At 44.0% G+C, this 21,834-nt stretch overlaps 1 protein-coding gene across 3 annotated transcripts in view; it reads left to right on the forward strand.

Annotated features, from left to right (window-relative positions):
- Nucleotides 1-9,060: 9,060 nt before the first annotated feature.
- The window catches only part of PRSS12 (serine protease 12), a 77,153-nt gene continuing 64,379 nt past the window's right edge, over nucleotides 9,061-21,834 (forward strand). The window contains exon 1 of one of the 3 annotated variants that reach the window (XM_024993169.2): nucleotides 9,061-9,667. In XM_024993169.2, coding sequence (XP_024848937.1) covers nucleotides 9,178-9,667 — 490 coding nt within the window. In that variant the 5' untranslated portion in view covers nucleotides 9,061-9,177. The remainder of the gene's footprint in view (nucleotides 9,668-21,834) is intronic. The other 2 variants (XM_010805881.4, NM_001193222.3) reach the window with 2 other exon arrangements.

The raw sequence follows: 21,834 nt of genomic DNA on the forward strand, positions 1-21,834 counted from the left end.
CTGTCTCCACCCCCTGGAACTCACACCCCTCCTGCGCTGGAGCAGTTAGTTTACTCTCTGAGCAATAGCATATGGCAGAAGTGACAGTATGTCAGTTGTTAAGATTAGATCATAAGAATCTTCGTGATTTCTGTCTTGGTCACGCACATGCTCTTTTGGATCACTGGCCCTGGTGGAAGCCAAAGCCTTATTGGGAATGGCCTTATGAGAATTCCCTGTGCTGAGGAACTAAGGCCTCCAGCCAACAGCCTGTGAGTGATCTGGGAAGCAATTCCTCTAGTGCAGCCAGGCCTTCAGATTACCGCAGTCCCGTCACCACTTGGACTGCAGCTTCATAAGACATCTTAAGCCGGAAACACCCAGTTCGGCCACTCACAAATTCCTGACTCCCAGAAACTCTGTGAGATAATAAATGCATATTGTTTTAAACCACTAAATTGTACGACAAAACACTGTCATGTCACTGTAGACATTTATCATGTGTCTCCAGAATCCATAGGCTAAAATCTGTGAAATATCATAATTTAGCATGAAACTGCTGCCAGATAAAAAAGTATAAACCGGGTGTAGTAAACTCAAATGCTTACAAAGTCCAGGCAGGTGGGACCCATGGTGAATTGAGGACTGTTCCCTAAGTCTAGGATGGAAACAGCCATAGACATTTGTCGCTGTGTGGGAACTAGGGTTGTGGTAGTGCCAGAGCTTCTGATTTTTTCAATTTGTAGTACACATCGGTTGATCTCTTCCCAAGTTCCCACAAAATTAGTCCAAGCCAATCACAGCTAAGTCTATCCTTTCAGTCAGTGACTGTTGCAGGAACAGGTGTGCACGCGTGCTCAGTGGTGCCCGACTCTTTGTGACCCCATGGACTGCAGCCTTCCTGCCTCCTCTGTCCATGGAATTCTCCAGGCAAGAATATTGGAGTGGGTTGCCATTTCCTTCTCCAGGGGATCTTCCTGACCAAGGGATCAAACTCGTGCCTCCTGCATCTCTTGCACTGGCAGGTGGATGATTTACCACTGAGCCACCAGGGAAACCACAGGTACAGGCATGGGACTCAGGAATGGCCTACGAAGTGCAAGGGGACACATCCTTGGAAGCCTCTGGGAAAGATTATTTTGCTCCTCAAAAGGGGCACAGAAGGAACAAATCTCTTTTCTTCTTCTGGACATGAACTCTATCTAGATGTAATGTCCTGTTCTTTGTTGGCAGTCTGAAGACGAAGCCAACACTCAGATAGCCACACAAAGAGCCTGCTACCTCAAAGGCGTGGTTAGGCACCGAAGCAATCAACCTGGATTGCTTGGTACTTCCTACTGAATGAGATCATATAATCCTTGAAAATACCTGACTTTAAGCCAGTTTGAGTTGAAGTGTCTTTTACTTGCAGCCAAAAGCTTTCTAACATGCACACACACACAAGGAAGGCTGGTAACCCATAATTTCATGGATGAGCTACTGATTTTAAATAATACATACAGTTCAATTATTAAAACAATACTTCACTAAACAAAATATATCTGGATGGCATGTCCATCTTGGTGGTGGCTAGTTTGTGATCTCTCTGTAGACACTATATGATCATACTAGAAAAAAGCATTAAAAGCTCATTTGCATTTTATTTGAGGATCTCATTTGTTCACTGTTCATTGGCTGACATTTTTAAAAACTTGACTTAAAATTTTTAGAGCAGTTTTAGATTCACAGCAAAACTGAGGGGGAAGGTACACAGATTTCCATATATCCTCTTCACTGCTCATGCATAACTTCCTCCATTATCAACATCCCCCACCAGAGTGACATATTTGCTACAATTGATGAACCTACACTGATACATGATAATCGCCCAAAGTCCATAGTTTATATTACAGTTTACTCTTGGTAGTATACATTCCATGTGCTTGGAGAAATGTATAATGACATGTATGCATTATGATAGTATCATATGAAGTATTTTTACTGTCCTAAAAATTCTCCACGCTCTGCCTGTTCATTCCTGCCCCAACACCTCAACCACTAGCAGCCACCAATCTTTTTACTGTCTCAACAGTTTTGCCTTTTCCAGAATGTCAAATAGTTGAACTCATATAGTATATAGTCTTTCCGGATTGGCTTCCTTCACTTAGTGATATGCTTTTAAGATCCCTCCACATCTTTTCATGCTGGGTAATTCTTTTCAGTGCCGAGTAATACTCCATTGCCTATTGGCTTCATTTAAGGACCAAACACTATAGAATGCACAATTCTTTCCATTGGGGATTTTACAATGAAAACAAGTCTGGAACAATGTGACTGTGACTGTAGAAATTCTGTGTGTATGGCATGCCAGGCTAACCCAAATTTCAAGAGCAGAATTTGATTAGAGGAGATTTCATAGTTTGAACAGGGTTTTAATGGCTATGGGGAATTTTGTCAGACAGACAAAAGTTTAAGAGTAAACTCAAATACAAACAACCACATATTATGCAGCTGTGGAAAAGTTAATGTAATCATAGTGTGGTATATGGAATAAGAGTGACTTTTTTCCCATTGAAATCTGCAATGGGTAAATAATATGAGGTACTGTTTTTAATTCTGTGAGTTGCCATTTACTGCCGTATTTGTCCTGATAATTGTCTTCACATACTTAAATGATAGTCATGTGCTCACTGTCCAGCCCTTAATATACTGTTTCTAATTCTTATAGCTTTGTAAAATAGAGTTATCTCCATATTGCAGACAGGGAAACTCTATTTTCAAAGAGGTTAGCAGTGATTGACGGATGAGTGGACAGCCAGGACCCCTAAATCCTATCTCTGCTTCCACCCTCTCCCATCCTCGGGCAATGAGTTCCCCAGAGGACGTTTATGCATAGGATACAAGCCGGGCAAATGCAGACTTTTACAATCAGCTGAGGCTTTGGTCCCAAACCCCAAGGTAGTTTCCTAGTAGTCGTGAAAGTGTTGGTTGCTTAGTTGTATCCAATTCTTTGTGACTTCATAGACTGTAGTCTGCCAGGCTCCTCTGTCCATGGAATTCTCCAGGCAGGAATACTGGAGTGGGTTGCCATTCCCTTCTCCAGCAGATCTTCCCGATCCAGAGATCGAACCCAGGTACCCTGCATTGCAGGCAGATTCTTTACCATCTGAGCCACCAGGTAGGCAAACAACCAAACACCTAAACTGCTTCTCTCCCTCTCTTCCAACCTCAACCCAAATCTCAACTTTATGGGCCCTAAGATTCCAGTGATGAAGTAGGAAAAACAGTAAGCAAAAGGAGGGAAAATACGACATTGATCATTTATGCTTGTACAGACTTATACCTCCCACAGTACTACTATTAAGAGAGTCCAGTAATGCGAATCCATTGCTGTTCTTGGATCTGCACACTCTAAATCGGGACATCTCTTTCTTGAACATGAAAGAAGCTGGGGAGAAAGGAGTCTTTAATACCACTCTACCCCCGGAGGCCAGGAAACTAATAAATAATTTAATAGGGATTTGAACCCAGGTTTGATGGAGAGTATAACCAGCATCATAGCTGGATAAAGTAGGTTTCTACCTGGAGGCAACTAGTAGATGGGAAGATTTTCCTAACAATTTGGATTTTCTAGAGACGGAATAGCACTTTCCAAGTAGCAATTTCCCCCACCTACAGCTTTTAAAAAATACTTGGAAGTCCACTTGTTAGGAAATTCTGGAAAGGTTTCCTGCATTTGACAGAGAGTTGAGGCTCTAAGTCATTTTCAACATGGAGATTCTGTGCTTCCCAGATCACGGGCAAACAATTCTAGCCAGGTTTTTCTTCCTATCTGTTTACTTCTTTTACTAGTGACCACAGCTCACTTGCAACTGAGAGATTTGAAAACTACTCATTATCCTTAGGCAGACTGCTCAGGAAGAGTTTTAACTCAAAATATCTAGTATTGGGTTGACCAGAAAGTTCATTCGGGTTTGTCCGCAACGCCTTGGCTTTCAGGGACCAAACCTGTGGGGGGAGGAGAGAGAAAACCCATTGGACAGGACTAGTGCTCAGGGGAGTGGAGCTAGGGTGGCTGCATGCTTGTTGCCCATCTTACTGGGGAGATGCTGGGGTGCAGCAAGGGACAGGGGCATGGTAGCGAGGGGATTTTCTGCTTTGTGGAGGCAGGTTTTCACAGAGAGACTTACTCTGAGGAGTTAAGAACTCAAAGGCAGTTACTGAGGCTAAACTTGGAGAAGGCAATGTCAACCCACTCCAGTATTCTTGCCTGGAAAATCCCATGGATGAAGGAGCCTGGTGGGCTGCAGTCCATGGTGTCGCTAAGAGTCGGACACGGCTGAGCGACTTCACTCTCACTTTTCACTTTCCTGCATTGGAGAAGGAAATGGCAACCCACTCCAGTGTTCTTCCCTGGAGAATCCCAGGGACGGGGGAGCCTCGTGGGCTGACGTCCATGGGGTCACACAGAGTCGGACACGAATGAAGTGACTTAGCAGCAGCAGAGGCTAACCTACTGCATTATAGTTGGCACTTTCTGAGTGCTCTGCTCATCAGTTTATAGGCATTATCTCAGTTACCTCCCTCCATCAGATCTATCTTGGAAACATGATTACCATCCCTTTTTCAAAGATGCTGAGCCTTTGACTTAGGAAACTAAGGGAACTCGCTTAAGATATTTCAAGGCCAAATTAACCTTTTTTCTTTTGTGGGGCTCAGGGATAAAGAAACCTCCTGCCAATGCAGGAGATGCTGGTTTGACCCCTGGTTCAGGAAGATCTCTTGAAGAGAGAAATGGCAACCCATTCCAGTATTCTTGCCTGGGAAATCCCATGGACAGAGGAGCCTGGTGGGCTACAGTCCACAGGGTCACAAAAGAGCCGGACATGACTTAGCAACAAAACAACAATGAAAACCTATATATTTATATCTATTCCTCATATATCCTATGTATAATTTGAGTAAGCCTGAAAATGAATCTACAGAATTAATTTCCATGTAGGGATTACACCAAGGTTAGATGAGCTTTTTAAAATAAATGGAAACAAAAAAGTATTCTGTTTTATAAAATTCTATTTAAAACAATAAGGAAAATAGAGATCAAATGCCTCTTAAAAGCATTATGAATACAATGAGTCAAGCAGAACTTTTCTTTGGCTCTTGGCCACCATATGAAAGGGCAACAGCCCTTACACATGGGTATATATGGTTAAATACGGAACAGCTGTTACAATTGTGGGTTTTCAGACATCTTCATGGCAGAGGGCCGGCAAAGAAGAGTGTGACCAATACAAGGAAGAGGTATGAACCTGATCTCTACTGCCAGAGACTTCCTACCAACAGAGGCCCTTTGCCCAAACCACTTTGCCATTCATTTAGCAATTCATTACTTGTTTTCTGGATTTTTCACTTCCTAGAACTTTAAACTAAATACTATATGTTCTTTTATTGTATCCACTCCCTTTGACCAAAGGCCTGATAATGTCTTATAACTTTAAATCTTCCACAGTCCCTAGATAGGGACTTATGTTATTGATATTATTTAATATATTTTTGCTTTTATGTGAAAGAACAATGCCCAGTGTTTTTTTTTTAACAATATTTTTGCACTTGGAATTGTTCAAGTAAATACTGCTTTTAGCTTTTCCAAATATACGCAGTACCCAAATTGTACATGGAAACTTATCCAAAAGTTATTTGGTGTATTGGTTTTAGAACTCTGTATATTCAGTCCATTAAGTAGGTAAAGCATAATGATCCCCTGAACGACCGTGAAACCAAATGTCCCTGTATAACAGTTGCCGCAGTAAAGTACAGGTATGCACTTGTGTTCAGTACTCGCGCTCGGCTCCACCCCCAAGGCTGCAGCTCCTCCCTGCTGTGAAGTGGGCAGGGAGACACCCCTCTTCACTTCCCTTGTTAGGTTTTTGGCTGGGAGGCTGGGGACAGTTGAGCTCTTGAGCCTTTGTCACCCAGGTTGCTCGATGGAGCTAGAGGTTGCAGAGGTGACAAGAGAGACTGGGGGACCTCACGGGGCTTTCAAGGCTTTTGCTGGGAACGGCCTGCCGAGTGTCATCTGTTTCCTTCTGTTCCTTCTCCTTGCTCCTTTAGTGCTGCTGAAGCGATTGGAAGGCAGAGAAAGAAGCCACAGTGGGCTTCTTGCAGCTGTAACACGATGGAGTTGCTGCCCCCTTTCCTTCGGCTTTGCCGTGTGTGACAGGGTGAGGAGCGTCTGAGGGGAAAGCGGTGGCTGGGTGGGGCCTCTCTGGGGTGGAGGGAGACTTCTCCTCTAGCCCCCAACACAGGTACCATAATGTGTCAGAGGCAGGAGCGAGAAACGCGTGTCAGGGAATGGGGAATCCACTCCATCGGATGGGGAATTGGAAATCCTAAACATCTGCATGTTGGCAGCAGCCAGGAGGAATGAAAGAAGAGAAGGAAGGAAGAGATTAGCAGAGGAGGGGAGTAATATGTAAAGAGCAGGTCTGTTTAAGCCATACTTTCCCTGTAAAATAGAGGACAAAACCCAAATTGAGGCCCTTGACTTCGCAGTCCAATTACAGACATGCTGTTTTATCATTTCAGAAAGGGTACGCTTTAAAATGGAAGCTTTAAAATGTGGAATTTTCTGCGGTAACTCCACTTTGTATGTGTCAGCTTCATAACCTGTTAATGTTAAGTAGACCTTGGAAAATCTTCAGGTCCTCTTAGGTGTAAAATGAGCTGGAGAAGAGGCCACACCAGGGTCCCTCCTCTTTTGAGCTCAGTTCCAACCATCTTCTCTTCTACTCACTTCTTTCTTGTTATTTTCCTCTCTCCAAGGGGCATAGGTACTCTGGGACTGGGTCTGCCTCCGGGCTCCCAGGAAGTGTGAAAGCCTGGGTGTAGGCGCCTCGCAGAAAAAGAAGGGCAGCAGGGCTAAGTGGGCCACTCAGAATCCCCAGGTGAGCCTTTCGTGGACCATCATGTGAATGGCAGAAGGTGGAGACTCAGTTTTGAAGAAAAAGGGTGATTCCTTTTAGAACTGTCACCTAGTATAGGCAAAGAATCTATGATTTGTCAGAATCTGTGATTCTTCCCTGAGGGTCCAGTGGCTCAGACTCCATGCTCCCAGTGTAGGGGCCTGGGTTCAATCCCTGGTCAGGGAACTAGATCCCATGTGCTACAACTAAGACCCGGCACAAACAAATAAAAACAAAGAAGTAATTAAAAAAAATAAACTGTACAAATCAATGGTTAAATAAAAAAAAGAATCTGCGATTGATGAATTCTGCTGACCCCTACTAAAATAAGTAAATCAACTTCCCCCAAATATGTATTTTAACTTTACTCTTCTTCGCCAAGTACAGTTTTAACTATGCTTTTGGAGTCAGAAAAGTGTAAGTTTAAAAAAAATGAAACAGTGGGTAAAAGCATCTTGAGTAAAAACATATCGAATAAAGATTTGATAAACACATTACTGGATGCCTAATATTGTTCATTTGTCCACTTCTCTAAGTAAAAATCAGATATTTCATTAACAGGAGTGAAAAGTTAAGAAAACAGTAAGATGATTCAGAATGGTTAAACTAAGATTATTTGAGTTGGGTGTAGGAAATTAACTCAATTTCTAACTGAAACTAGGTTTTAACAATAAACATTTAAGTCATGTTCAAGTTTTCTTCAGAGTACAGTGTACTATGGGATTCCCAGGTGGCTCAGCACTAAAGAAACTGCCTGCAATGCAGGAGATTCAGGTTGGATCCCTGGGTCAGGAAGATCCCCTGGAGAAGAAAACGGCAACCTACTCCAGGGTTCTAGCCTGAGAAAACCCATGGACAGAGGAGCCTGGTGGGCTACAAAAGAGTCATGGGGTCATAAAAGAGTCAGGAACGACTGAGCTACTAAACAGTATACTGTGGGACAGCCGGTCTCCCCTACACTTCAACAGGATAATGCCAGGCTGCAAAGCATTACCTTCTTTATTGGCCTTCCTCGTTTCTTGTTTAACTTCAGTGGCATAGTCAGGAACAACTGAAAGGGGAAATCCCTAAAACATCCAGCTTCGGGGATTTTTAAAAAGATTCTAAACCAACTTTTTTTTTCCTGGCCGGAGAGGTGGGGAGGTGCAAGTCGGGGGAGCTGTTGAAAAGGCTTTGCTAAGGTCGAGCCAACAGCTATAAAGTTGCCGGTGGACAGAGTCCACTGTGGAGAGGCAAATGAGTAGGCTTAACTCAAGTCCCATGCTCGGCCAAAACGAGGCAGGTGTTAGAGGGATGGGCTTTTTGGATAGGATGGAGACCCGGACGGATGAAGTCTTCCCTGGTTAGAAAGGAAATTTGGTATTAAGAGGGCTTCACTGAATCCCAATAATAACCAAACAACTGGTGTTGTTCAGGGCTCCGGTGGAGAGTGGGTGGCAGGAAGTAGAAAGGCTCGACCTGCTTTCCCTGGGTCGGTTCAGGAATTTAATTTCAGCAAATGTTTATTGGAGCCTAATAAGTGCTGCCCACGGTTTTAAGTTTTAAGCACTGGGATACAAAGGGAAACGAAACGTGGTCTTGTCCTTGAGGAGATCACAGCTCAGGAAAATGGCTTCGGCATTCCAAGTGGGCTTTGATAACTTTTATCGCGGGACGTATCAAGGGACTAAACCCATCTACACTTGTAAATATTTCAAAACATAGGAAATGAGGCGCGGCAAGGGGGTGGAGGAGAGGAGGGCTGCAGGGGCTGGCGGCAGGTTTGGCAGCCGCCAGACGGAGGGGCTGTGGTGGGGTCGCCTGCTGGCAAGGAGCAGCCAAGACCGTCCCCCGCGTTGGCACCCTTGGATTTGGCTCGGGCACCCCGAGGCCCCGGGGTGCCAGAGAGCTGGTCTGGTCCGGCCGGGCGCGCTGACAGCGGGAGCCGGGCAAGGACAGCGCAGAGCCCGGCTCCGGGGCTAGACCGCGCGCCTGTGCCGGCCACCAGGGGGCAGAGTGCCCGGGTCCGCGCCTTCTCTCGGCGGGTCGTCTCCACGAGCCAGGGCTCCGCGGAGCGCACGCCTTCCCTGCCCGGGACCGCTCCCGAACGCGGCGAGCAGGGGCGCGGCCGCGGGCCCCGCGGCGGGAGGCGGTCCGCGCGCGGGAGGGCGGGAGGGGGCAGGCGCGGGGGTTCCGGGGACGCGCAGCGCCGCCCCCGCCTCCCCTTCAGAAGCGGCGGAGCTGGGGAGCATGGACCAGACGCCGCGGCTCCGGCACCATGACGCTCCCCCACTTCGCGGTGGCTCTGATTCTCGGGGCGCTCCCTGGAGTGGTCAGCTTTGATTCGGTCCTCGGTTATCCCCTCCACCACCGCCATCACCATGCGCCCTCTCGGAGTCCCCAGGACCCTTATTACCTTACCATCCAGCGGCGGCCACAGAAGACACTGCCGCCCCCACTCCCGCGCACCCTGCACCCCGCGCCGGCGCTCCGCGCCTCGCGCGCGCACGGCCTCCGCACGCCCCGGCCGCCTCCCGGGGACTGCCCCGCCGGCGCGCCCGGGGCCAACGTGACAGACTCCGGCGCTCCTTGTCTGCGCTGGGCAGACGTGCCGCCGTTCCTCGCGCGGTCGCCCCCGGCGGGCTGGGCGCAACTGCGAGGGCAGCGCCACAACTTTTGCCGGAGTCCGGACGGCGCGGGCAGACCCTGGTGCTTCTACGGGGACGCCCGCGGCAAGGTGGACTGGGGTTACTGCGACTGCAGACGGGGTGAGTGGCCGCGGGGCGGCGGCGACCGGGGACCCGTGGGGAGCCCGGCTGGGTGGGCGAGCGCGTTGGGTGCTCCTGGAGGAGAAAGTGAGAGCGGGTGGGGTTGAGTTTGCCTCGCTCTGTGTGAAGGTGGACGGCCACGGACTTACCGTCCGAGTACCTTGGCACCGTAACTTTGAACTAGCGAGGCGGGCTTGTGTGTGGTTACCTGGGGTGACAGCCTCTCTGGAAGGTGCTGCACTCTCGGGCTTCTGGGTGAGGGCGTGGCTCCGGGCTGCGGGCTTGTCTCTGGCCACTGAGATGTGTGCGGGGGGAGGGGAAGGGGGTGTGTGTGCGCGCGCGCGCGCCCGTGGCGTGGATGTGTATTTTCTGCATCAGCTTTGCCTTGAGAATGGTACCGTATTTACGTAGAAGTGGCAAAGCAAAAGAGAATATAGTTTCTAATTACCTGTTTTGGAAAGGGAAATATTAAATCTAATATGACAATCAATTACCACCTCCCCACCCCCCACCCCCAATTTCTGCCCGCAGTTGACATGTATTTGAAAAAGTTTCTGCAAACTTTCTGGGCCAAAATGCGACTTGTCAAATGATGTTCATGTTCTGGGGCACAGCGTGGTAAATATCAGTGAGTGGGGAAGAAAGAAAGGGAAAAGATAGGAATAGTAACTATTCTAGGGAAGAAGCAACTTGATATAGTCAAGTGCTGTTTTCAAGAATGCCAGTTTTCAACTGTATACGTTATTTGTAGAAAACCGAAATTAGTTGGTAAAGAGATAAAGTTGGTAAGATGTTTCACATTAATTAATGTAAAAGTTCACATTAATAGATTTAATGTAAGTGAATCATCTGCCTTTGAACAGTACTTTTTTTGAGTTGGTGGCATTTTGTTTACTATTAGGGCTTTTTTTTTTTTTTAATAATTGTGGGGGAAAAAAAACCTAAAGTTCTTCAAAGTTTGGATTTTTCTTAAAAAATTTTTTTTGGCAACTCTCCATCCAAGGTCTGTGGCAGGGGCTTCGTTAATTGTGATTCTGAGATATATTGTACTTTGTACCTTTTGGTGATTTGGAGGTTAAACTTTCACAGGGCCATTCTTTCTCTTCAGAAATTTTTATTTATCTGTGCCTTCAGTTGCATTAGTGCTTTGAGTTAAAGGGAAGTGATAGGAAGGTTAAGATCCATTGTCCTTCATCCTAGAGAATGAAGTCATCCCTATACTTGTTACACAGACAGAATGCCAATGTGGCTATAAAAAATTTGAGGTGATATCAAGCAGAGAGCCCTAGTGCTGTTTTACTCTTTGCTATGAAATTATTTGTAGTAAAAGCTCATGGTTAGCAGACACTGAGACTTTTTTTCATTTTTGTATTATTATATTTCATATTTCTTGTTGTGTATACATATATATGTATAAATAAGTGGAATTCAAAGTGAAAACACTGTAGTGATCTATTGTTCTCTGTTTAACATATAATTTTTAAAATTTTACATTCGAAATAGCTTGGTGGTTCATTCTCCCCACCCTCTTGTGTTGAAAAGAAATTTAAACCTAACATCAGTACAGACTCTTTGGGATACCTTTATATTGATAGCTCATTCTCACCAGACAAAACTCTAAGCACTGCATAATAGTGTGTACTTCCTGAAATAAAGTGACTGAACACAAGAGAAACAAAAGAAACCCCCCAAGATGGGAGATAAATACACCCCCTCCCCCCAAAAAAGAAACAGGAAAACAATCTGCTGGCTATGTAATAATTTAATTACTCTCACAGGCTCAGTGTGCCATTTACCCCTTACTTTCTGACTGAGCATAGTCATGCCTTAAAATGACTGACATGTTCTGAAACTATGGCTTTCTTGGTTCTACATTTCACTTAGGAGTGTAAACAAAGCTGACATGGTGTGGTGAAAAGAACATGAAATTGTGCTCTGGAAAACACTGGTGTCCACTTTGGCTCAGCCAGTAACTATATAGTGTTGGGTAGGACTCTTAACCCCTAGAGCTTTGGTTTCCTTATCTGGAGGAAGGCAGTTTTGGGATAGACTATTCAAAGGACTTTCCTAGCACTGAGCACGTACCAGAACAGCCCAGCCTCATAGTAACAGGTAGGATTTATTGAGGATTCATTCTGTGTTGGATGCTGAGCTAAGCAATTTATATATCAGTTTTCTCATTTAATTCTCATAGGAACATTATGAGATAGTGCACATTTCACTCCACAGCTCATTTTCCTCTTTAATTATGTAAACACGTAGAAAGTCTGTGTGGTCAGTTGCTCAGTTGTGTCCAACTCTTTCTGACCTCATGGACTGTAGCCCGCCAGGCTCCTCTGTTCATGGGATTCTCCAGGCAAGAACACTGACTGGAGTGGGTCGCCATTTCCTTCTCCAAGGGATCTTCCCCACGAAGGGAACGAACTCAAATTTCCTGACTCAGACGGTAAAGCGTCTGTCTACAGTGTGAGACACCTGGGTTCGATCCCTGGGTTGGGAAGATTCCCTGGAGGAGGAAATGGCAACCCACTCCAGTACTCTTACTTTGAAAATCCCATGGACGGAGGAGCTTGGTGCAGGTTACTGTCCATGGGGTCACAAAGGGTCGGGCACCACTCAGCGACTTCACTTTCTTTTCACTTTTTGCATTGCTGGTGTATTCTTTACCACTGAGCCACCTGGGAAGCCTGTAGAAAAGTCTAATGATTCTATTAGACTAGTCTAATGATTCTATTAGCTTAAAGACCAGTTTTAAAGGAAAGAGAAAGGAAACTATGTTTGGCCCAATGCACATGATTTCCAGTCTCTTATGAGTTGAAAATATCCAGGGTTTTCGTTCTCTTTTTTAAACAAAAAACAGCTTGAACAAAAGGAAAGAAGATTAATTGTAATGGAATCCCTCCTTTGAGAAATACACTGGAGGCCAGATTTCCAAGTCCCTGGTTGCGTGGAGAGAAATGAGGAAGTTGGTGCCTCCAAGGTGGAAAGTTGATTGAAGCCCAGTTGAAGGGGTGGCAGGGGAGTCTCAGATGAGCGGGGCAGGGCGTGGTCACTCCAGTGGCTCAAATGTCTGAGAACGAGGAAGATGAAGGCCTGGGCCCTGGGTGTGTGAAACTTGCAAATTAGTGATAAAAGAATCGTTGGGGGATTGGAATACCCTGAATCAGCCCTGGGAGTTAGTTCTTATAATAAGCATTAGAATCGTGGCATGGGAAGTGGGGGAGTGAGGGCGGGGGTGGGCTTATTAAAATGCAGATACCTGGGCTCTAGCCTTGAGACCCTGTTTAAGTAATCTCAGGAATCTGGCTGAGGAATGTGTGTTTCTAATGAGCAGTCAAGGTCATTTGGAAACTGAAAACTCATTGCCACAGTCAGGGAAAACCAGGGGAGGGCGTCAGAACCCACCTAAGCTGTGTAGTGGTGGGTGGTCAGGTCAGCTGAATCTGCCATTCTGTGACTTAATCCTGCTAGATTTGGGTGGTACTAATGGTAAAGAACCCTCCTGCCAATGCAGGAGACATAAGACATGCAGCTTTGATCCCTGGGTCAGGATGTCCTTGGAGGAGGGCATGGCAATCCACTCCAGTATTCTTGCCTGGAGAATCCCATGGACAGCGGAGCCTGGCGGGCTACAGACCGTAGGATCGCAAGGAGAAACAGCTTAGCATGCCTGCACACATGGCAGGCCTAGGGTAACTTTTTGTGTGTTTTTAGAAAATGGTACCACACTTTTTATTTGACCAGTGTGGGATAGCACCAACTTAGTTCACCAGAATATGATATATTAACTGAATGTGAGCCAGATTAGTTTTTACATTTCTACAGGAATAATTAACAGGCAACTGATGACCTCCAGTAACGTGCTCAGTTGTGTCTGTCTCTTGGCGACCCCATGGACTGTAGCCCACCAGGCTCCTCTGTCCATGGACTTTTTCAGGCACGAATACTTGGAGCGGGTCGCCATTTCCTCCTCCAAGGAATCGTCTAGATCCAACCCCCATCTCTTGCGTCTCCTGCATTGGCAGTCAGAGTCTTCACCACTGTGCTACCTGGGAAGCCCCAGTAATTTACAACTTCCTGACTAAAAAGAGAAATCCCTTTTCTAGTCTCAGGTTGGCCCTGGCAGGTGGGGCAGCTTGCTTGCACTGTGCTGGGAACTCTTCTCTGTTACAAGCAGCTGAATGGAACTCAACCTTAAGTGACTGATGGGTGAAATAGATAGGAGAAACAATAGTGCTCTAATATCTGAGATTTTACCAGAAGAAATGATTCATAAATCTGACTTTTTGTCATGTCCTGCTGATCTGTTCGCCCAAATCTGATTCAAACAGAGATAGTGGACTTGTGGGATAAATGATGTTGTTTACAGGCTGTGCTCTTTGAAGTCCATCTGGTGTTTGAAGTGAAGGTTAATTAAAAGTTGGCTGAAAGCTGTCCCTTTTTAAATTTTTTTTAATGCTGCATCTTGATTCTATGTAGCAGGTGCTGAAATCATTTATTAGCAATAACAGATTTGATACATTTCCTGGCTGGATTTTAGATATTGAGCTCAATTTTCTTTACAGGCTAAGGCAGATATAAAATACTTTGATTTGGAGGCATTATCAGACTCTTTACTAATGTGAAAAAAGATTTTAAGAAGAAAATTAGATAGTTACTGTTGCCTTTTATGAGTGATTATCCTGGACACACACTACACAGACAGACATAAACACACTCTCTTACTGCACATATATTTATGAAATATATATTTATTCATATATAAATATGAATATATTTATGAAGCATATATATTTATATCTATACAGTGTGTGTGTGAAGGTAACCTTTGTAAAAATAATTGGTTTTATAACTGTGAAGGCAAACCTAAATATGCAGCAATAATGTATTACTCAGAGATCCCTCTATTTGATGTATACTGTGCAGGTCCTTGGAGAAGGCAATGGCACCCCACTCCAGTACTCTTGCCTGGAAAATCCCATGGATGGAGGAGCCTAGTAGGCTGCAGTCCATGGGGTCGCTAAGAGTCAGACACGACTGAGCGACTTCACTTTCACGCATTGAAGAAGGAAATGGCAGCCCACTCCAGTGTTCTTGCCTGGAGAATCCCAGGGACGGGGAAGCCTGGTGGGCTGCCGTCTATGGGGTCGCACAGAGTTGGACACGACTGACGTGACTTAGCAGTAGCAGTGCAGGTCCTAAGGGCTTCCCAGATGGCACTAGTGGTAAAGACCCCACCTGCCAATGCAGGAGATGTAGACGTGGGTTCAATCTCTGGGTCAGGAAGATCCCCTGAGGAGGGCACGACAACCCACTCCAGTATTCTTGCCTGGAGAATCCCATGGACAGAGGAGCCTGGTGGGCTACAGTCCATAGGATCTCAAAGAGTCGGTGTGTGGTGCAGCTCCTAAGTGATAATTGCAAAGATTGTCTACAGAAGATGGAAAAATGCTCATGATAAGCTTGAAGGGAAAAGATTGACACAAAATGTATATATGTGTTTACTAACTGAAAATAAAGATGGCTGTGTAAAGTTTGGGAGAGAAAACAGATGATGATTATGAACTTGGATATGAGTGTGGCTTCGATCAGTTCACGTAGTTTTGGTGGCAAAGAATAGAAAACCCAATTCAAAATGCCTGAGGAAAGAAGGAGGTTTGTGGTTCATGTTACAAGATGTCGGGCTCCAACATAGTACATCTCTGTCTCTCTGCTACTCTCTTGATTCTATTATTTTCAAAGTGTGGCTTTTATCCTTAGACTAATGATTATTCCAGATTTCATATTGGGATAGAATAACTTGAAGAAGCAAGATGGGGCGCCCTCTTCATGTATGACCCATTGAAAGAGCAAGGAGACCTTCCCAGAACTCCTGCAGATTTCCTCCTGTATTTCACTGGTCAGACCTTCCTGGCACTCTCTGGGAAGGAAAATGCAGTTACCATGCTTTGCCGATATTAGTCAGGATTGACCTCTGAACACATGGGGAGGGAGAAGCAGGTAGTTATTCAAGAGAACCAACAGAGTCTGTCAAAAAGCGTGATTGAGGTTTGTCCTCTTGGGCTGCACACCACAAACTTGCAAGCCCTGGTACCTGCCCAGCGTCCTACGTCCATGGTTTAATGGATGCGGGGACCTTACATGTCTGCAGCCAGCTCCTGAAGCAGCATCTCACCAGGTGTGGCAGGCAGTGGGTAGGACATGTCAGTAGTCTTTGCTGTGTGTGTGTGTGTGTGTGTGTGTGTGTGTGTGTGTGTGTGTAGGGGGTGTGAGGTAGGAGGAATACAGGTGAGAGTTCGAGCTGGGAGGTGGAGAGGGAGGTTACCAGTTATAGAGGGAATTGACTTGGCAGGTTGGCTCCCTGGTTACCAGGGAAGCCAGCAGAGGAGCACACCTCTCGCCACCCCTTTGATAAGCTGTCATAGTGGAGATGCTCTGTTCAAAGAGTTCACACAGTCCCTAGCTGGAGTTGGTGCAGGTATGTAGGTGTTTACTGATTAGGCTCTGTGATTAAGAGGGAAGGTCAGTTACATGAGTAGGGTGTAGGTAACGCGGGGACCGATGGAGCAGAGGGATGTGCTGAGAGCAAGGGGACTCTATCTGGGATGGCCTGACCCTACAGTCCTTATACTGGTATCCTCCACTTTTTGAAAAGTTTGCTTTATGCTGCTTCACTTTTAAGAAAGACCTACATTAGTACTTGTTTTCGCTAACCAAAAGAAATCCAAAGACAATTTTCACTTTTATGAAAAATGGTGAAAATTGAAAAGTGCTTTCAGCGTCTGTTTTGCTGAGAGCCATTATAAACTCAAGGAGATAGTGGAGGACAGAGGAGCCTGGTCTGCTGCAGTCCCTGGAGTCACAGAGCTGAACAGACTTAGCAACTGAATATTAGAGAGGCGGCCCACACCCGCCTCAGCAAGAGAGAGTGCTGCCCCCAAGCGCCTTCTCCAGGAACTGCACTCAGTATATCAGCATCCAGCCGCCGCCAGTCTTTGAGCTGTCTGGGAGCATCTGTGCTTTTTCTGTTTATTTTGTGCATTTCTGAGCAAGATGTTTCCTAAGATTAGTTGCTTCTTTTTTGTTTGCTGTTGTTGTTATAAGGTGTAGGTGTTGTTTTTTCGACAAGTTGTGTCTGACTCTTGCAGCCCCATGGACTGTAGCCCACCAGGCTCCTCTGTCCTTGGAATTTTCCAGGCAAGAATACTGAAGTAGGTTGCCATTTCCATCTCCAGGGGATCATCCCGACCCAGGGATGGAACCCATGGCTTCTGCAATGGCAGGCGAATTCTTCACTGCTGAGCCACCAGAGAAGCCCAGGAACAGAACTTACAAAGATGAATAAGAAATCACCTAAGTCCTCTGGTTAAGGAAGCCCACTCTCTGGTTGAAATGTTAAGATAATACTAGGCATCTTTTATTACCTTTCCTGTGATATGTACTCTGGGAGACAGATAAACTTACTATTAAGTGTAGTTTAATTTCATCACTTAGAGTTGTGCAATAAAATGTTAATACCCACACCATGTGTTTAAATGTGGACTGAGCTACTGAACTGAACAGTGGGTAGTTCAGACACAATTTGTAAAAATTTCTGCTCAAGTTATTTAAATGCATATATTGTCTTCTTCTTTTGCATAATATTATATAATGTTTTAAACACATGAATAATTTGTGGTGGTGTTGTTCAGTAACTCAGTCGTGTCCGACTCTTTGGGACCCCGCGGACTGCAGCATTCCAGGCTTCCCTGTCCTTCACCATCTCCTGGATGGGCTTATAAATTTATGTAAGCCCAATGTAAATGGGTAGAATTGCTTATTCAAAAGATATGCTTTCATTTTGAACCTGACAAGTTCATATTTTTCTCAGTATGAAAGGTATCTGCATAAATAATAGATGAACAATTAATATGAATAATAGATGTGGACTAATGGGGTGAGTATAGTTCAGTTGGATATTTAAGGGGATGCTGACAGGGAGGCCTGGCGTGCTGCAATTCATGGGGTTGCAAAGAGTTGGACACAACTGAGCGACTGAACTGAACTGAACTGAACTTCCTATGTTAAAAGATGATTTCATTTTGACATGGCATGATTTGAATAAAATCTATTATTTCACAATGCTAAACTGATTTCAGTTATGGGTAAGTGTAATCATTGACAAAATAGAGTACCTGAATACTATCAAAAAGCTGTAGGAAAAAAAACAAAACATAAAAATTAATGTAGTCTCCTCAACTGTACTTGAAAAATTCAACTAACTATTGCTCTATTCACTTGTTTTTAGGCAATGTGATTTTTGTGTGTGTATTTTATAATTAAGACAGAAAATGATCATTTAGTATATTTTTCCAGTTTTGCCTTTGGTAGAAGGCATAAGATTATATTTAATTCATTGTCAAATATGTGTACTAAATTGTCCAATATGTAATGGACTTTTGTTCTTTTTTTTAATAGTTTATAAACTGAAATTTCTACATCACTTTCAGCTTTAAGTATACTTTTTGTCAAAGATCTGAATAATAGCTTGATGTTACTAGCATGAATTTATGATTCCACCAGAACAATAGGGCTGGCTAAAATTAATTATTTTGTGTCTCTGTGAAGTTCAGTAATAGATGAGAAAGGATTTGGGTGATAACATTAATTTTCTATTACTTATTTATCAAACTGTGACTTTTACAATTTCAGAAATATTTATTTTTAATTCTGTTCAGAATACTACTGGGATGGATCTTTGTTTTTGCTGTTTTTTCTGTCACATGAGTGCTATTGTATATCTTAAGGAATTAACTAAATAGGCATACCTTTTCATTTGGCTAATTTTGGAATGAGCTGGATTTAGAGAACAAAGATAACTGACCTGTTTGGTTCCTTTCCTGATATTTCTTTTAGGCCTTCTTGAAGTATGGACAGTGAGAAGGGAGGTTTTGCCAGCTGTCCACGGAGGGATAATGCCAGAATGGGTCTATTAGTTTGCTAGAGCTGCTGTAATGAGTACCACAAACTGAGTGGCTTAAACAAAGAAACTTGTTATTTCACAGTTCTGGGGGCTGGAAGTCCAAGATCAGTGTCAGCAGAGCCATACTTCCTCTCAAGACACTAGGGAAGGATCTGGTCCAGGGCTCTCTCCTGGCTTCTGATAGTTCCTGGGCTTGTGGAAATGTAACTGCAACCTCCGGATGGCATTCTCCCTATGTGTGTCTGTCCAAATCTCTCCTTTTTATAAGATCATAGCCATACTGGACTGGAGCCCACCCTAATGACCTCATTTATCTTGATCCTCTGCAAAGACCCTATTTCCAAATAAATTCACTCATTCACAGTCACTGGAGGTCAGTGCTTCCGCATCTTTTGAGGGGAAAGAATTGAGCCCACTGCAATAGCCTTGAGAACCAATGAAACTTGTGAAGAGAAGTTTAATCTAGTTAGCTCTCTTTCTCTGGACTACCTTGTATTGAGTGAGACTGATAACATGGCAGAGGAGAACCCCTCTGGAATGTCTCTTTGTTTTAGGAATCCCTATTTTTTTTTTTAGCTAAGTTATCCATAAAGCCAATTTCTGTAACAAAAATCTTTTATGTTCCTTTTCCTTTATAAAACTGGAGATATGTTTACATAATAAAAAATAGTAGTAAACTAAAATGACAGTGATTTCAACATTTTTAAAAAGTGTATTTGGAGGGTAATTGCTTTACAATATTGTGTTGGTTGCTGCCATACATCAACATGAATCAGCCATAGGTATATGTATGTCCCTTCTCTGTTGAACCTCCCTCCCACCTCCCACCCCATCATACCCCAAGTTCAACATTTTTGGCAGGGAATTAAGGTAACAGAATTCTGATCATCGTTGTGTATTGGCACATTTTGCCTTCAGGTAGTTGTTAATACCAAGAGGCTGGTACAACTGACAGTTTTCTTTGTTTTTTTGCAATAATTCTTTAAATGAATTCTAGGGGCTCCTCTCCATGACATGCCATCATGCATTGCTTTATAGTTCCAGACTTTTTTCTATTACTGGTTTAGTCTGTAAATTAGTAATGACTACTATAGTTGATCTAAAACCGCTGAGACTTCAACTTTTCGATTACTGTTGTTAACACTTTTTAAAAATAGGAATATTTAGAATAGAATATTTTCCATCAAATTGGCACATGAGAGACTTTAAGACCATGCAACCCTGGATTCACTGAGGTGTTGCTGAGAGACATGAGCTGAGACTATGAGGAACATCACAAAGTGCTGGGTGGAAGTAGGAAAATATGGACCAAGGAAGACATCAATTTTTGGTAATAAGAGGCTGTGACAGTGGAGCAATATTTACCAAAGAATCTGGTTTGGAATTTGTCTGAAGAATTTTATTGTTAGTAAGATAGTAATAGAAATGAGTTTACCAGGCTCTGGCCTTTGTGGATTGCTTTATTGTTTTATCCTCTCTCTCTCTGTTTTTTTTTTTTTTTCGATGAGCTAAGGGTATTTCCTCTTGTAATTGCATACCTATAAATTTGTGCAAATGTTTAGCCCTAGAAATACAGCCCTTGGGACAAATCAGCCTCCACTGGAGGATTAGCCTCAAACATAGATCACCAGAAAGCCACTTCTCTGGTACTGTGTAGTATAGAGAAACTCTTAAGACTGTCTTATGGATCTGCCTGGCTAGTTTATTCCCATGTAATGCTTGGTAGATTTGTAATATTTCACCATGCTGGTGAAAGCCAACATGGCAGACTGCATAAAGTGGTACCTGAACTATTGAAAGGGACTTATTGCATACCAAGTCTTTGCTCAGGTTGGAGGCAAGGGACTGGTAGCAAGGGAGGGAATCTGGGAGGCAGTTTGTCATGGCTCTGCAACTTCTCAGTTGATTGGCTCCATAGCTTCCTCATCCATAAATTGCTGCTGCTGCTGCTGCTGCTAAGTTACTTCAGTCGTGTCCGACTCTGTGCGACCCCATAGACAGCAGCCCACCAGGCTCCCCCGTCCCTGGGATTCTCCCCCTGGGATTCTCCGGGCAAGAACACTGGAGTGGGTTGCCATTTCCTTTTCCAATGCGTAAAAGTGAAAAGTGAAAGCTAAGTCGCTCAGTCGTGTCCGACTCTTAGCAACCCCATGGACTGCAGCCTACCGGGCTCCTCTGTCCATGGGATTTTCCAGGCAAGAGTACTGGAGTGGGGTGCATCCATAAATTAAGGGAAACCAATTACAGTTCGACCGTCTTAAGCATTCTAAGAGAGCTAAGTGAAGCAAGAACAAAGTAAAACCAAAACCAAACAAAAACTACTGCCTGTCTTAAATGTATGTAGTATGAATTGTGTGTTCATGCTTTTACTATCTTAGGCATATTATCATACTGATATTTTTTAAAAAAATTCTTTAAAAAATTATTAGAAGTATAAACTTCATGGAATTACATACCAGTAAGAAATACTCACTGAATTCAAGGTAGATGATTACTCAGATATTTTGGAAATTTTTATGGCATAAGGAAAGGATAAACTACATTGAGGGGCACTGCTAGGCAGGTGTGTGCTTTGGGGATGTTGGTGTTGAGAATGGATTCTGCCAGAGAATTTGCTAGTCATTGACATGCAAACTGCCTTTCCAGAATTGCAAATATTTGTATCCATTTGTTAAAGGAAAATTGGATGAGCACTCCACATTTCTTGCCATATAGCAAATACAGATAAACAAACCCAGGTTTTCACAGCATGTTTGGCGCATGTGAGAAATGATGGTAGAACTGATAGTTGACCTGGAAATTATTTCCAGTGCTGTCATTTTTGTTATAATGATGTTATGGTAACAATTACACATTATGCAGACTTTTCTCCTCCTCATTTGTAGATGCCTTAATCATTTGGATAATATGCCTGCATCATTTTTTCTTTGAAAGCTTTTTAGTGATTGGGACAATATTTTGCATTTTATTGTGATTATTTAAATGCAAAAGTAGAGTTCCAGTTTGTTTTCATTACTAGAACTTTTGTCCAACCCTTTGATATGAATAATTTGATGGTGGTGGTATTTGTAGTGGTGGTGAATTAATAAACAGATAACAGATTAAACGGTTTCCCTGGTGGCTCAGCTAGTAAAGAATCTGCCTGCAATGTGGGAGACCTGGGTTCGATCCCTGGGTTGGGATGATCCCTTTGGAGAAGGAGGCG

The sequence above is a fragment of the Bos taurus genome, chromosome 6, assembly GCF_002263795.3.
Source record: "Bos taurus isolate L1 Dominette 01449 registration number 42190680 breed Hereford chromosome 6, ARS-UCD2.0, whole genome shotgun sequence".
NCBI classification, from domain to species: Eukaryota; Metazoa; Chordata; class Mammalia; order Artiodactyla; family Bovidae; genus Bos; species Bos taurus.